We start from the raw sequence: 16,514 nt of genomic DNA on the forward strand, positions 1-16,514 counted from the left end.
AGGCCCTTCTGGAGCTGTCATCCCCCCCTCTGGCCGGCCACGCAGGCAGAACCACTTTGGCCGTTGGAGTATTTCAGGGCTCTCACTCGGTCTTGTCCTCATCCTGTCAGTGCTATGGGGTCCAAGTCGGGACGTGAAGTTCTTTTTGTTGTTTCTCTGGAGAAATACGAGATGCAAGGGATTTAAAGTTTCTTTTTAAAACTACTCTGGTCGCCTCTGGATACCGTTGCTCTTTGAGTCTTCCCTTCGTGGTGAGTGGGTATAACACGCTACTCTTTTTTTTTTTTTTTTTTTTTTTTTTTTCTTTTTGCGGTATGCGGGCCTCTCACTGTTGTGGCCTCTCCCGTTGCGGAGCACAGGCTCCGGATGCGCAGGCCCAGCGGCCATGGCTCACGGGCCCAGCCGCTCCGCGGCATATGGGATCCTCCCAGACCGGGGCACGAACCCGTATCCCCTGCATCGGCAGGCGGACTCTCAACCACTGCGCCACCAGGGAGGCCCAACACGCTACTCTTTGAGCACACAGCTGAAGCTGGGAATCCACACATTTTAAGAAAATAACTTGGGGTGGGGGGCGAGTCAGGAGCTCTTGACCCCAAGCTGCGTACAGTCTTCTGATGCTGCTCAGACCCCAGGGGCTCAAATCCAACGATATCCCCACACGCACCTGACTAAGGCCGGCTGGTGGTCAGTGCCAGAGGGGCCTCTCAAGTCCATGGTACTGACCAGGCTTCCCTGAACCATGGCTGAGCCCGGAGCACAGCCAGCATTTTGCTTCCATGAGCCCTGCACCAGCTCAGTGTTTCCAGAGTGGCAGCGGTTGAAACAGACTTTCTCCCCAAGCTTCTCCTTGTCGGCTGGACCCACCTTCAGGAGCACAGGTCCTTTCTTCCTGCGCAAAATCCTTCTTCTCTAATGGTGTTGGGCCTAGGAAAGTCTCAGTGGTTCTTTTGAACAGATACATTTCAGAGTCAACGTGCCTTTCGGAAAAGGTTTGAGTTCTGACTCTGAGAACACGTGGAGGTGGGTGGTGGGGCTCCCCGGCTCCTCAGGCAGGCGGCCTCATGCTCCTCTCTGCGGCGCCAGGAGTTACGGCTCCTTGGGCAGAGCTGCATGGGCCGGGCCTGGCTGGGAAGGGCCGAACGAGCAGCGTCCACTGCTGTGGCAGCAGAAGTAACACGGGGAGTGTCGGCCCAATGTGTACAGGAGCTGCAGGGGAGACGGAGTTACACAACGTGGGGTTCGTGTACTGAGTCACTGAGGGCAGCGCTTATGATCAGCCTGGGGGCCACAACAGGAGGGACCAGGTGGGGACGAGGCCCCTTGGCGAGCAGTAGTGCCTCCAGCTCAGCTCGCTGGGCAGCACCGATGCGCATGGAGCCACCTCCTTCCCAGCCGTCTCCTTGTCTGTGCCCTGCAGCTGCAGGTGTGTCTAGCTTGCTGGGTGATATTGGGGATAGGTCATTTGTAGCCGGGCACCCAGTGGTCTGGGCCCTCTACTGGGTGAGGGGGTGGGACAAGCAAGGGCCCCCTTCAGGTTAGGCAGATGCCCCAAGATTCTTGCTCTCCTGGCCAGAACCATCAAGGGACCCAATCTCTGCAGCATTAGGCGTGGGGAGGCATGGCCGCCGGGCTCTCCAGGGTGCCTGGCCGGTGGGCTTGGGTCTCTCCAGCCAGCAGGCCCCTCCGTGTCATACTTGCTGCCCCTGCTGTCTCCAGGCTCCCTCACGGCACCCCCGCCACCCCACCGGCCCCATCACCGGTGTGGCTCCTGCAGATGTGGCCCATGATTCGGTCATGCTGATCAGTTAGTGACCATCATCTAGTGGTCAGTGTGGTTGGGGCCTCTGTGGGCTGTGCCCCACCCCCCAGGAAGGGCAGGGGCGCACGGACTGCATGACCCCTTTAGCTCTTGGGGTCTTTGTCTCGTCCAGGTGGTGCTCTGGGTCGGCCTGGGCATCCTGGTGGTCAGCACACACACCACCCTGTCCGTGAGCCAGGAGGCCCCTGTGGACTTGGCAAAGGAAGCCCCAGGCAGCAGACTTGGAGAGGCTGAGGGCGCAATGAAGGCAGAGGCAGCCCAGCTCCCAGGTACGCGGCTCCCAGGTACGCGGCTCTCAGGTATGCACACAGGCCTGCAGCCTTCTTGGGGGCACCCCAGCAGCGTCATCCTGGGGTCACGGGGACCCAGGTGGCACTTTCCAGGCTGTCTCACCTGCCCAGTTGCCTCCGTCCTGTTTGGGTGATGGGGGGTTGGGGGGCCTCCAGGGGGCTGGTGGGTGCGGCCACCTGCGTGCAGGGGACAGACAGATGGCAGGCAGCAGGGCCGAGATCTGAACATCCCCATTCAGAGCGCTAACAGGTGAGTAAACTTGGGGGTGTCGCTCACGTTTGCCTGTTTTGTTTTGAGGCTGTAAATTTTAAGCCAGGTTTTCCTGGACAAAGTCAGTGACGCCCCTCAGCTTTGTCTCCTGTTTCACTTTATGTATTACTTGTTGACCTGCCCGTTGATAGAAGGATGAGCCACACTCCCTCATAAGCTGCAGGCCTGCCTTGCAAGGCCCCCCAGTGCAGTGGCCCCATCGCCCATATGTGGCAGGGTCCATGGGGTGCAGGGTGGTTTCCAAGCGCGGCTTTCTGGGGTACAGCAGGAGCTCCGTTGCATCTGGGGGGATTGGGAGAGAAGAGGTGTCTTGGAGCCTGTGGCCTTCCCAGGCCTAGATGGGAGGGGTGCGGGGAGGGCTCCCTCCATCTGGCCTCTCGCCTTCTAGGAGCTCCGAGCGGCATCAGGTTCGGGTACTGGTGGGTGGTGCTCTCTATGATAACGTTCATTCCAGGGCTTCTGCCCTGACAATGGCTGGGTTCTGTGTATTCATACTAATGGTGTGTGCGTGTCTGCTTACCTCCCCTGCAAAGAAACCCCTGGCTTGGATTGAGATTCTCCAGGCTGCCTGCCTGGCATTCCCCTCTTGGGGAGCAGTGCTGGTTGCTGGTGGATTCCAGGTCCCTTTGAGTGGTGATGGCTAAGAAGCCCAGGGGAGCCCTGGTCTCCTCAGCTACTGTGATTGACAAAAGGAAAGGTCCCAAGGGCTGTCCGGGGAGGCAAGCGTGCTGGGTGTGTGCGGGGCTGGGCTACCCGCAGTCGGAGGTACGGGGCTCTTGGATGTGTTGCCATCTCTGTTCCAGCCTTACCTCCCTGTGCTCAGAAAGCCCCTGCAGTGCCAGCACCCCACACCAACTTCCTGCAGAACAGTCTATCCTGGGGCTCTTTTGGGGGAGCCCTGAGCCCGGAGTAGCTAGGCATGCTCTCCTCTGCCTTCCTGGGATGGCGAGGGCCAGCTAGAAGACTCTCCCTTTGGGGGTCCCCTGCAGAGAGGACCCCTGGGAATAGCGGGGCTCAGCAGAGAAGTTAATCAGAGTGGTCAGAAGCTGCCTGGGGGACTTGCCTGGTGGTCCAGTGGTTAAGACTCCTCGCTCCCAATGCAGGGGACCCAGGTTCGATCCCTGGTCAGGGAACTAGATCCCGCATGCTGCAACTAAAAGATCCTACATGCCACAACTAAAGATCCCACATGCCACAACTAAAAGATCCCTCATGCCGCAACGAAGATCCTGCATGTGGCAACAAAGATCCCGCATGCCACAAGTAAGACCTGGTGCAGCCAAATAAATAAATAAATATTTAAAAATAAAGAAGAGGGCTTCCCTGGTGGCGCAGTGGTTAAGAATCCGCCTGCCAATGCAGGGGACACGGGCTTGCGCCCTGGTCTGGGAAGATCCCACATGCTGCGGAGCAACTAAGCCCGTGCGCCACAACTACTGAGCCTGTGCTCTAGAGCCTGTGCTTCGCAACAAGAGAAGCCACCGCAATGAGAAGCCCGCGCACCACAGCAAAGAGTAGCCCCTGCTTGCCGCAACTACAGAAAGCCCACACGCAGCAATGAAGACCCATCGCCGCCAAAAATAAATAAATAAAATAAATAAATTTATAAAAAATAAAAATAAGAAGAAGCTGCCTGGGCATCCCACAGCAAGTTGCATGGATTCAGTACTTTGGATGGGAAAAAAGGCTCCTTGAAGAGGGAGATGGGTGTTGCTCCTCCACCCCTGTTGGCAGCCCCACTGGGTCCCTCACCCCCAGGTGTCCTGGCCCTGTGTACTTTAAGGACACCCCCCAGCAGAACTAGACTCGGACACCAGTTTCTCATCTCAGCTGGCTGTGGGCCCACCCAGTAGGGCTTCTCGGCATTAGTTGACGTAGTCGGCACTGGGCTGCCTGTCCCCACGGCGCTGTGCAGCCTCCAGCCCACGGCCTGCACGAGCAGCTGCATCCTGTCGTGGAGGCGGGCCCCCGGCTCACCTGGAGCTGCCGCGGCCACATCTGGTTTCCATTTCTTCCACGAGTCTGTAACAAACACATGGCCCCTCTTGGAACCACATGCCGTTTGTTTAACTCAGTCTCCGTGTTTCTTGCCCCTGGCCTCCCCGTCATTGATGGGTTGCCTCGTTGAAGCAGAGCTGGGCCTGCGGGGCCTTGGCCACGTGCCCTGCAGACGTCTGCCCATCAGCATGTGAGGTGCGTTTACTGGCCTCTTAGATGTTAAAGAGGCCAAAATGGTATGAATTTTCCTTAGAGCCCGAGCTGGCCTTGGGACTGGGGGAGTCCCGCCCTCCTGGGGACATGCGGGACTGGCCACCCCCGGCCTGGCACTCTTAGCAAGTGTAGAGCCCAGGACGCACCTGGTGTGGATGGAAGGGGAGGCCAAGCCTTTTAGGAAAGGCTACGAGGCTGCTCACCTGAGGCTCATGGCCTGCTCGAGGGTCTGGCGGGTGGGTTCAGAGTTGATGATACTCTCAGCTCCTCCTTTGAATGTGGCCTTGTCCCCTTTCTTCCTCTCCCTCCCACCCTGCAGCTTCTCTTGGTGTTGGGGGCCGCCTTGGCCACACCCATTATACAGCTCATCCCTTTCCCCATCAGGGACACGGCCCGGCTTCTGCTGGGTGGGAAAGAAGAGGAAGGGCCAGGACGGGGCCTGTGGGCAGCAATCCGTTCTTGTGGGGACACAGGTGACCTGAGCGGGAGCTTGTCCCCCAGAAGCTCCTACCTAATTGTTCTTCCGAGGATGCGTCCCTTGTGCTGCTGCGCCAGCTGCCGGTGCACGCAGACAGGAAATCGTCCGAACTCCTGAGACAGATGCCGGCATGCCCACGGGGAGGCCTGGCTCCACACCTGCCTTCTCTCCTTGGTCCCCCGCAGCTCTCCCTGTGCCCTGCCGAGAAGGGGCTATTAACACCGCTGTGCCGAGTGACTTCAGTTTTTCTGCCCGTTTGTCAGGACAGGGCTGTGAGCTTATTTCACTGGTGCTAAGATAACCGCGCCAGCCACGGCTGAATCCAGAAGGACTCCTTGGGGGCGGGAGGGGTGCTGCCTCCCATGTCCAGCCCTGAGTGACCGGCCCGTGCCCCCTCCACCTGCTGCCCGTGGGCAGACGTGCCTGTCTGCAGGAGAGCTGTGATGGTGAGCCAGATGGGGCCACCGGGCCACCCGGCTAGGACTTTGGGTCCAGGGGCCCATTGGGATCCCTGCACAATCAAAAGGGTGTCATAGTCAGCGTTTCTCTTGCTGCCTGTCGAGAAGAGTGGGGGGTAACAAGTAAAACCTTCTCAGGGCAGCAGCGAGGCGGGCACTTTGAATGTTGTCAGGAAAGTTACTCAAGAGCAGCGTCTGGCCTTTTAAAGGAACGTTGGTGGCTGCTCCTGCTCTCTGCATGGCCCTGGGGTCCCGTGCGTCTCCTGGACTTGGGGTTCCCCTCCAGTCAACAGGGACTCCATCTATGGGACTCAGGTGTGATTTTGAAAGTCACTTTATTTTTGTGCTTGGCAGTCAGAGAGGACTGCTTCCATCTTTACTGATCACAAGATACAGAAAGAGACACCCCTGGACTCAGAATGGGGTCCTGCAGGGGAGAGTCGACCAAGAGGAGCCCCCGGCCCAGACCCTGTCTTCCAAGGTGGAACCAGCCTTGAAGGCAGATTCTCGTTGGCCGTGGCCAGGCCTACTCAGGACGTCGCACCTGCAACCTGACACACATACCCAGATTTTAGAACTGCAGGTGTCTATGGCCTTTGGTCCTCTGTCTCCCTAAGCCAGTTACAGAATCACCTGGCGCCTGCACTGGACATGGGAAGGAGAGTCTGATGGGTGACCGTCCATCGGCCCTTCTGTCTTGGGAGCTCCTGGCCAGAAGCACCGTCAGGAGGGTCTGAGTGTGGGATGAGGCCGTGCAGGTCGGGATGCTCCACCGCCCGGCAGAATGAGGCAGGCATGGCGGATGTCTGCGTGGTTTCCACTTTGGGGAACAGAGGCCATGACCTTGAGGACGAGAGGAGGCCCTTCCAGGCCGAGGCGCCCTCTGCTGGCCACTCCCCGCTGACCCACTGCCGCCTCCAGGAGGAGAAACGGTCCAGGGTCGGCCTGGCAGCCTTCGTCCTTCCCTGGGGTGATGACCGATGACTGCATGGGCGATTTCCTGTCTGCGCCACCGCGGGCACCTCATTCCAGAGCCTAGCCGCAGGGCAGGCGGAGTGTGGGCTGTTTTTCGGTTACTAATTAGGAAGTCCTGTGTTAGTTTTACTGTGGCCCAGAGGCATTGCTGGCAAACTGTCCTCGCGAGGAGCTCTGTTCCTTTTAGGAAACGCTATGTCCATTGCCGAGGACAGCTGTGAAGTGTCGGAGGCCCGGCCACTGCAGGCAGGGTGGCTGCGCTGTGCGCCCTGTGCCCCTTGCACACCTGAGTCTCCAGGTCGTTCCTTTGCCTGACGACTAACGGATTTTGTTCCCTGCTGAGAACATGACTTGTTCCTATGACATAATGGAGTAGTTTTCTGTTTTGTTGTGTTTTTCCTTCCCTTCCCGGCCCCCTTTCTTCACTTTGTGATCCGCTGGATAGACAGACACCTCTTGATTTTGAGCACAGGGCTCTCTGCGGGCTGGGGATGGGGGGGTTAACTGTGGTGTGGCGAAGACGCCACATGCTTATTAGAGTCAGTGGCTTAATTGAACTGTGGAGTCCCGAGTCTGGCTCCTGCCCAGCACGATCCCCCCTCCAGTTTGGACACTAAACCTCAGCTGCTGAAGGTGCCCCCGGCCAGCATGGCAGGTCAGCCTGGTCCTTCCTCCTCCTTTGGGGGAGGGAGCAGGCCCACCTGAACAGGACTGTCGTGAATCCCCCCAGAGGCCCTTTCGGGATTCCGCCTCCCCTTTTGCAGGCAGCTTGTGCCCTGAAGGGGGAAACCAGTTGCTTCAGGCCTCTGGGATGAAATGATTCTTTTTTTAAATTTTATCTATTTTATTTTATTTTTGGCTGCGTTGGGTCTTCATTGCTGCGTGCGGGCTTTCTTTAGCTGCCGTGAGCGGGGACCACTCTTCGTTGCGGTGTGCGGGCTTCTCATTGCAGTAGCTTCTCATTGCGGAGCACAGGTTCTAGGTGCACAGCCTTCAGTAATTGTGGCTCATGGGTTCTAGAGTGCAGGCTCAGTAGTTGTGGCTCGTGGGTTCTAGAGTGCAGCCTCAGTAGTTGTGGCGCGCGACCTTAGTTGCTCCGCGGCATGTGGGATCTTCCCGGACCAGGGCTCAAACCCGTGTCCCCTGCAGTGGCAGGCGGATTCTTAACCACCGCGCCACCAGGGAAGCCCCGAAATGATTCTTTTTAAACGTGGTTTTTCCCCAGATAGTTTTTTAGTTTCTGCCACGTTTGCCTAACAGGTAGAAAGTGGTTTTGTTAATGGAGAGAGTTTCCTAATAGGCTCCATTTTGGCCCAGTTCGGCGGGCCATCCTCGTGCACCTCTCCCCAAGGACCCGCGGTGACTGTGCAGGTGTGAGCTGTTGGACCTGCTGGAGGATGAGATGGCTTGTGGGATGCAGGCATGTGTGGGAGGCAAGAGGGTCCAGCTTTGTGGGCTACACCTCTTTCTCACCTTCCTTTTGATAGGAATTTTCACTTCTGCAGCAAGAAGTTGACAGAATTGCAAATCAACCTCCCTCAGGCATTTTCCTTAAGCATCCCTCGTCCTCCCCTTCCCCTTTGGCCTACAGCAAGGGGTTGGTTGGGCTTGGGCAGGATGGCTGTCCCCAGGCCTCAAACGGTGGGTTCGTGCTGCCACCTGGTGGTGATGGCCAGGCTTATGCAGGATGTCGCTCTTCTGCACCCAGTTAGGTGTAAATTGCATTTTGACGTATTTTTGTTACGAATACACATGAAAAATGACAGGTTTCTATACTACTTAGCTGCTAATGATTGAACAGGGAAAAATATAACTGCTTAGGCTCTGCCATTCGACTGGGAAATGTGATTACAATCCAGGGAAAACTGCCCAGTTGTCGTGCTGATTGGCGGTGTGGCCATGTGGAAACACCGCTCAATTATCTGTGCCATGCTTACAGGCCAGAATCCAATTGTGGACGTGGCCGAGGACAGCCGAGATAAGCCGAAGCTGCCAAATGAGAAAGATGAGATGGAGCAGGCCCAGATTAAGGGCCCCGTGAATGTGCCCCCAAGGGAAGACGCCAAGGAGAAGCAGGAGGAGGCACAGCTGGATCGCCCTGGTCAAGGTGCTGTGATGGCCCGGGGTGGGGGTTGGGGGGTTGTGTCCACGGGGGAAGGACCTCAGCTGGACATCAGCCACGTGGTTGGTCGGGAACGAGCTCAGTTCACAGGCCTGGAGAGGGAAGGCCACCCTGGGAGGGAAGGCCAGACCACCCCCCCACCCCACCCCCGCCCGCTCCCCAACCTTGGCCGTCTTCTTCTAGGAGTCGCGGCTCCTCTGGGCGAGGCCCACCGCCATGAGCCCCCAGTCCCTCACGACAGAGTGCTGGTGGACGAAGGTCAAGACCCAGAAAGACTGGAGAAGGAGCATCCGTCCAAACGTGTGGATGAAAGGGCCCTGGGGGGCAAGGGTCAGATGGTGCCACCACTGCTGGATTCAGAACGAGAGAGACCCAGACAGGACCAGGCTTTGGAGGCAGCGGGTGGTCTTCCTAAAGATCCCCAGAAGGTTCCAGAAGAAAATGGTCAGCCAGCCGTTGAGCCCCTGAAGGAGGACCTGGGGCTGGGCGACAGGGGTGTGCATCCAAGGCCCCAGGCAGTGCTTCCTGAGGGGCAGGACGTCCTGATGGCAGGTGCAGGGGCCAGAGCAGACGGTGCCCTGCTGCCCGGCCATGCCGTGGGGGCTGTGGGCAAGCTGGTGGAGAAGAACGAGCACGGTGGGTGTGGGCTCTTTCCATGTGGGGCCTGGGAGAGGCTGCGGAGGGGGCAGGAGAAGCTGACCATCCTCACTTCTGTCCCACTGCCTTTCTTTTCTCGCAAGATTGGCATGTGCGTGTAGCAGCCCTTCTGCAGCTGTCGGGGGCTTGGCAGCTATTCTGATCAATCTGTCACACACTTGTTTGCCAGACCCGTAAACGTCAGGTGCTGAGCTAGTCCTGTGTGTCTGGGCACACACGGGGTGCCCAGGCACACACACAGGGGTGCGGCGCAGGCCTGACCGGGTGGGTGGTGCATTGTTAAGTGCCGTTGAGGACGGTCCCTGCGTGTTAATTGGCAAAGGTAGTTAACACTGGCTCCCTGCCGCCAGCCTATGACATGTTAAATATTTTTTATTACCTCCCTGGTACTCATCAGGTTGAGTATACACTGCCACAGGGGAGGGAGGGGCGACATAGAGGGTGATTTTAGGAAACATCTGCCTCCTTGTCTTGTCCCTTCTCTACGTTCTTCTGAGTTTCCTGCCAGCCTCCTGAGTTTTTGCCGTGTGTGCAGGTGGGAAGGCTCCCCTCCCGGAGGAGAAGCCAGGCCCGGGGGCAGTGCCGCAGGCAGAGCCTCGAGAGCAGAGGACCTTGGAGGGACAGGGCGGGGACCACGCCGGGGACCACGCGGGCAGCAAGCTGGAAGGTAAGGCCTTCACTTTCTCTCTGCATCCTCCGGGGGCCTGGAGACACCTGCCCCTTCCAGAAGCGGAGTGATGTAGGGGAGGAGCCACAGGAGCCCGTGGTCTTGGGGGCCTTTCCAGGGCCTCAGCCTCTGCACTTGCCAGTTTCCTGCTGAGGAAAGGTCTTAAATAGCTCCCCTGCTCACTAACAACCTTTTCTGCTCCTTTCTCACCTTCCTAGGAACGTTTTCTGTCTCCTTTTCTCCCCCTTAAAAAAAAAAAAAACTCCGTCACGTGACTTTCTGTCACCATTTGGATCTCATTTCAAAATAGATATGTTAATATTTCCAACAAGTCGGCCCGGTGTGGGGGCATTAGTGAGGGTGGGAGGGCTGGTGACTCACTGCTGTCTTAGCTCCCCCCCAACCCTGTGGCAGCGGCTCCCACCCCTTCGTCTTAGCTGGGGCAGGGGTGGGGGAGGGGGGGACATTTGTGTCCACCTGCAGTGAAGACCCAGCACCTGTCCCAAAGCGAAAGCTCGTCTTATCTTTTCTCTCTGGTGAACAAAACTTGCTCTGCATCCTCCTCCATACCTTCATGCCCATTTTGGGGTGCTCCCAGCTCTTGGCTTTTGACTACCCTCCTCGTGGGCCCACCTGGTTGGGCACTGCCCCTGCACTAGAGGTGGCGGCGGCCATCCCACTGAATGGTCACCCATCCTGGTTTCTTTGGTCCCCGCCCAATCTGAGTCACCATATTTTGTAGCAGTGTCCACAGAACGGCCCCTGGGTGTTTCATTCTGTGCTCTGGGTGTCTTGATCTGTGCGTGGGGATGGCGGTACAGCAGACTTGGGTGGGTTCATGGGATGCTCATGCCTTGCTGCCCCATGAGCTGCTTCCCAGCGGATCCTGCAGCCTCGGGATAGCTGGCCCAGAATACTGCGCAAGGATGCCAGCTGAGCCTCTGCACACCAAGGCTAGGAAGGCAGAGCCAAGGGTCCTGGGGTTTCCTGCAGCTCAGAAGCTGTGGGAATTCCGCATGTTATTTTGTCTTTGGTTTCAGTCTGTTTACTGTCCCGGTCCTTATAATCTGCTACCTAAGCCTGTTTGATTCTTTGACTTTTTCTTTTCTGAAAAGAACTTTCATGGTTTCCTATTCTGCCTTTCTCCAAACGCTTCTCAATGGGATGCACAGCTGAAATCAGAAAGATGGTGGCAGGTAGGAGTCGGGAGGAGCATCACAGTGAATGCGTCTGTGGGGGGTTTAAAGACACGGGAACAGATGGTGTGGGCCCCGCATCCAGTAGCGCCTCGCATGGGGCACATGAGGCAGAGACCTGGAGCCACACACGGTCTGCCCCCCACCCCAGCTCAGCCACAGCCCCTCAAGTGGGGTCCCCCTGATGCCCCAGCCCACTCCCTTCTTGTACAGACACCCTGGTCCCTCTTAGCCCTGCTGGGGCTCCACTGTCACCGGAGGACAGCCAGGTGCAGCCTGTGAGCGCCTGGGCTCCCCCAGAGACGGGGCGGGGCCTGTGTGTGACTTCCGCCATGTGCATGGCCTGGTATTAATGTGCTCTGCACGTATGTTAATATCCGTGCAGCTCTCATCCCATCCACGAGCCTGGTCCCCGTGGTCCTAGCGGGCCGGGCAGGAACCCAGAGCCACATGTGGGGCTCTGGCTGGGGGCTTAGTTTGTCACCTCCACTCTGCTTTCACGTCTGTCCCATGTTGCTTCTGGCTGGACATGGCGCACTTCCCCCCTCCTCCAGCCTCAGTCCAGGGCTGGTCCTCCGAGGAGCCAGTGAGGCAGGGGTCCTGCTCCTTAGGAACCCTCCCTGGGGACAGGCGGTATTGGCAGCACGTGGGACCATTAGGTGGTCATGAGCCATGGGCACCCAGGGTAACAGCATGGCCATGGCCAAGGGAGCTGGTCTAGAACCCTGTGGGATGGCACTGTGCACATCCCTTGTCTAAAGGGGGTGTGCGGAGCCACGAGCTAATCCACGGAACATGGGCTTTCTCAGGCAAGCATCTTGGCCACCTTAGGGTGTCTGGATGTGTGCCTGGTGGGGAGCAGGGGGCTGGAGCGCCTGGGCTGGCCGAGGGGCCTGTCCTCCCTGTGGTCGGCCTCAGCATGTTCTTCATGGGCCTGTCCGCCTGCACGTCCTGGCACTGGCCTCTGCAGGGGAGAAGCCATGGCAGTCCGACAGAAGGCCAAGCCCACTCTATTCTGGCGGGTCACAGGTTGCTGTTGGGGAGGACAAGCCAGCACATCTGCGTGTGCCCGGCACTCAGGGCCCTTGCTGGGGTGTCAGCTCTCACCACTCACAAGATGTACTTCCTTCTTTGGATTTGAGCTCTTACCTCTGACAACCTGTACAGTTACGTCATCTTTCAAAGCTTCCTGTTTGAAGACATACGTGTTGTAACAGTTACTTAAACCCAGGTTGCTGGCTGTGAAGAACCGACCCAGCGCTGAGGTGTCTGTAGTGCAGTGTGAGCTCTCCGCACCCAAGGTGTCCAGCCTCGGGGCCTCCTCTTGGTCCACAGTCTGGGGGGGGGCCCTCCTACCCACACCTGCTGCAGCCGGCCTGCCCCTAGCTCACCTGGCGCTCCTCCCGTGCCAGCTGCAGCCAGCTTCCTGGGGGAGGTGGGGCCAGTGGGAGCACTGTCACAGCCCCCATCTCGCTGAAGGTCCAGCTCTTGTCTCTGCTGAAGAGGAAGATGGTTCTGTTTGTTTTTAAAATTCTCACCTTGGAGGAAATTTTCTTAAAGCACCGATGTTCTTTTTTCGAGTAGTTCATAGTTCACGTCACCCAGCCCAGATCACCATCATTGTGGTTATGGCGCGTGACCGCTCTCTTGGCTCTCATAACCCCTGAGCACTGCGGGAGTGAAGCAGTAGGAAGGGTGTCTGGTCGCTGGAGAGAGGCGATGGCTGTGCCCCAGGGTGGTCTGGGCGCCAGCTCAGCCGGGTGGAGAGGAACGCCCAGGGGTGGTGTCCTGGGGAGGGGCCCACAGGCCACCTTGGCATTGCTGCATGCGTCATGTCACCCTCGGCCCAGCAGAGCGCCTTTGCAGCCTTCAGGCTCTGACTGCGTGTGTTCTCCGAACTCCAGAAGCTGGCCGGGCGGAGATGCTGGACCATGCCGTTCTGTTGCAAGTGATTAAGGAGCAGCAGGTGCAGCAGAAGCGCCTCCTGGACCAGCAGGAGAAGCTGCTTGCAGTGATCGAAGAGCAGCATAAGGAGATCCACCAGCAGAGGCAGGATGGCCAGGACGGCGAGGACGGCAAGTCCGGGGGAGGCGGCGGGGGGAGGGGGCCGGGCGTTGCTGCATCTGCTCGGGGAGGAGGGGTTGGCACTCAGTGCGCGAACTCCAGAGTTTCTGGGGGTCCCTGCGCGGTTGGGTCTGTGGCTCCATGCCTAGAGTCCTGCTGGGCAAATTTAAGCCGCGGTTCGTATTCCTTGATTGCTGGCAAGCTGGGTTCCTTTAGTCCCTGCATTGATAGCTTCTGCTCATTTCTGTGGCTAAACCTGTGACTGACTTCATTTGCAGCGGACGTGCAGCCTGAGCTGGGGGTGGCCGGGCCCAGAGGTAAGGAGCAGGAGGCCCCCGCCGTGGGGGTGGCAGAGCGTCCTCCACAGCAGCCTTTGGGAGCTGTGCCTGGTGCTCCTGGGCATCCCCCCGCTCCTCCCCAGGGGCACAGCCAGCGCTCTGTGGAGAAGCCCGAGGGGGCCTTGGGTAGAGCCCCGGCTGCGCCTCCTGGCGGCGCTGACCTGCAGCCCCGGGCAGCCCAGGCTGAGCCGAGGGAAGGCCGGCGGGGTGCTGTGCCCGAGGCCGTGGACGCTGGCGTGCAGGAGCGGGTCCCTGTGCTGGACCCCGCCAGGGCACCCGGGAGCCCCGAGCAGCACGGCGCTGGAGACGTCCCCCAGCAGAGTCGGAATGTTTTTGGTGGAGGCTCCCACGAAAGGAAGAAGTCTGGAAAGGAGGAGGCAGCCACTGGCACAGATGTTCAGGAGGCAGATGTGCTGGGGGCGGGGGCAGCAGTTGGGGCCCCTCAGGTAAAGTCCCAGCAAGCAAGCCAAGACCGGGCACCCGGAGGCCTGTCCAGCAGGTCGGGGGGAGCAGCCCCTCGGGCCCAAGCCATGTTACATCAGCCGGAACAATGGGCTGTCTCTGACGGAGGGCAGGGCGGGCAGCAGGGCGGTCATGAGGAGGCGAGGAAGGAGCACGTGCCCGCTCCCAGGGAGGACGCCGCCATCCAAGAGCCCGAGCAGAGGCCGGACCCTGAGCTCGGGCCCAAACCAGCCATGCTGGGGGATCAGAAGCCAGACAATGCCAAACCCAACCGGGACCTGAAAGTCCAGGCCGGCTCTGACCTTCGGAGGAGACGGCGGGATGTGGCTCCTCGTGCAGAGGCGGGGCCAGCCCCAAAGGACGGGGTCATCATCAGCTTCAACCCCCTGCCTGACGTGCAGGTCAATGACCTCCGCAGCGCCCTGGAGACCCAACTGCACCAGGCTGCGGGGGGCGCCCTGCGAGTGGTCCCAGGCCGACACATCAAACAGCTGCCCGGGGCCCTGGAGGAGCCCTGAGCCCCATTAAGGCCACGGTGCTCCCTGTCAGCCGGTGAACCTGGACCACGGTGGGTGCAAAGTCCTGGAAGTCAGGCCCAGGGTGGAGTCTTACAGCTCTCCAGCTGCACCCTGCTTCCAAACCAGCTTTGCTGTCCCTCTCTCCTCTTACACTTCCTGGTGATTCAGCTCCCTGAGGCCACTGGGAGAAAAGGTGGCCTCAAGGAGAAATAGCCGCTCGCTGAGACCCAGAAAACGTGACCCGCCACCGGCCACACGGCTATTGTTACCCTGAACTTTCTTTATTGACGTTCTCTGTGAGTGTCACACAAAACCTGAGGAAGTGCTTCTGCCTTCACCCTTCTTCACAGCAAATGCTGCTTCAAGTCTCAGAGGCTGGGTGGGCCTGTGAGTCCAACTGCTTCTGCCCTAGAGCTCTGCTCTGCATACTCTGGTCTCCCAATCGAATGGTTGTGAGATTTAAAAAGTAAAACACACCACTGACGTCTGGTTAGTGTGGTTGGTGTGGAGGTGAATCACCCAGAGGACCCCGTACCACAGACATAAGCCATGACCGTCAAACCCCACAGCGACACGTGCTCAGAGCCTCAGCTGGGTGCCAGACCCGCAGGTGTTGGGGGTGGGAGTACACAGCCGGCAGAGGCTGCTTCTCACTTCTTCTGGGGCAGATTCTCCCGAGTCTGCACCCCTGGCATCTGTTCATCTGTTGGGAGGGTTGTGGTGTTTCGTGCTGTACTTAGTTCTCAAGGGGCAGAAAGGCCGATGGTCACCCCTGACCCCTGAGGCTGGTCAGTAGGTGACCCGGCAAGTATGCCAGGCTGGCCCGCCGCGAGCCCGGGGCCTTCACCTGCTTTGTGCTCCCCTCTGGGGGTAGGGGCAGTTCCAGACCCTGCCCCGAGGGGTCCATGGGTGGACCTCTCGCTGACCACTGGCCAGGGGTGCCCAGGGCATGTGGCAGCTCCAGCCTCGGCCTCAGGTCACTCTCTTCCCCTGCGCCTTCTGAAATGGTTTTTATTGTTTAATTTCTGTGTCATCTTGAAGACTAGAAATGAGTAATAAAAGGAGTGGAATCTTCTGGAGGCCAAGCTGATTCCCCATGAACCCCGGGCACTGCTCACATAGAGGGAAGCGCTGTGAAAGGGGGCCGGGTCTCAGTGCTTCCCACCCTCCATTCTTAACTAAAAGCAATTCCAAACAAACTGTGCTCAGTGGAAGTTTCCCTCCGGTTGGAACTCCATTTGTTAAGGTCTTGTAAGTGGGACTCTGTTTCCAGTCCTCTTTACCTGAATGTCTTACCCTGACCCAGTGTTCGTGTCCTGTGGAGGTCACACCACCCTCCTGCTTTTTCTGCCAAGATGACTTCTTCCTTAGAGCAGGGCGGCCCGAGCCCAGGGTGAGAGCAGCAGTGCAGGGCCTCTGCTGCCGCCTGCCATCCCCACACACCCTGACACTCAGGGTCCTCTGTCCAGTTAACGCTTGTTCTCTCCTCCTGGCTTTCAGCTCCACTTCCCTCCCCAGTCGGCAGCCCCTTGGGAAAGGAACCCGAATCTTCCCCAGAATCTGGGCAGACCTCTGGGTGGGGTCACCATTACCAGTAATGCAAGGAGCTAGGAAGGGCCCCGGGACAGTGCTTTGCTTTCTGATCACAGACCACCCCTCCATCTGGGTCCCACGGCTGGCAGGTATGGCCAGGGTTCCCAGCCAGCGCAGCACACTGGGCCACCAGCGGGCGACCTTCTGTGCTGGCAGCTACACGTGGCAGACACGGGGCCATGCGGGCCTGGGTGACTGGGACAGCACCCTGTCCACGCTCCTGTTCGAGAGCAGGGCCACTGAGCCCAGACCGGGGTAGGAATGAGACAAGGCCGAGGCTGTGTACTGCCTCCACTGATGCAGCTGAGCTCTCGGCCCAAGGTCAAGACCGGTGGAGAGTACAGAGCCGCACGGGGTGACTTCTTCATGGTGACGCAGCTGAAGCAGCAGCA

General features: G+C 58.8%; 1 protein-coding gene across 8 annotated transcripts in view; it reads left to right on the forward strand.

Annotated features, from left to right (window-relative positions):
• Window positions 1-15,604, forward strand: part of SLC38A10 (solute carrier family 38 member 10) — a 42,794-nt gene extending 27,190 nt beyond the window's left edge. For 2 of the 8 annotated variants that reach the window (XM_082603278.1, XM_082603285.1), the window contains exons 11-17: window positions 1,935-2,121; window positions 8,445-8,612; window positions 8,811-9,263; window positions 9,820-9,951; window positions 11,124-11,147; window positions 13,052-13,222; window positions 13,490-15,604. In XM_082603278.1, the coding sequence (XP_082459404.1) occupies window positions 1,935-2,121; window positions 8,445-8,612; window positions 8,811-9,263; window positions 9,820-9,951; window positions 11,124-11,147; window positions 13,052-13,222; window positions 13,490-14,529 (2,175 nt within the window). In that variant the 3' untranslated portion in view covers window positions 14,530-15,604. The remainder of the gene's footprint in view (window positions 1-1,934; window positions 2,122-8,444; window positions 8,613-8,810; window positions 9,264-9,819; window positions 9,952-11,123; window positions 11,148-13,051; window positions 13,223-13,489) is intronic. The other 6 variants (XM_082603283.1, XM_082603284.1, XM_082603279.1 and 3 more) reach the window with 6 other exon arrangements.
• The last annotated feature ends 910 nt before the right edge of the window (window positions 15,605-16,514 follow it).

The sequence above is a fragment of the Mesoplodon mirus genome (genome assembly GCF_964341445.2).
Source record: "Mesoplodon mirus genome assembly, chromosome: 18".
Classification (NCBI taxonomy): domain Eukaryota; kingdom Metazoa; phylum Chordata; class Mammalia; order Artiodactyla; family Ziphiidae; genus Mesoplodon; species Mesoplodon mirus.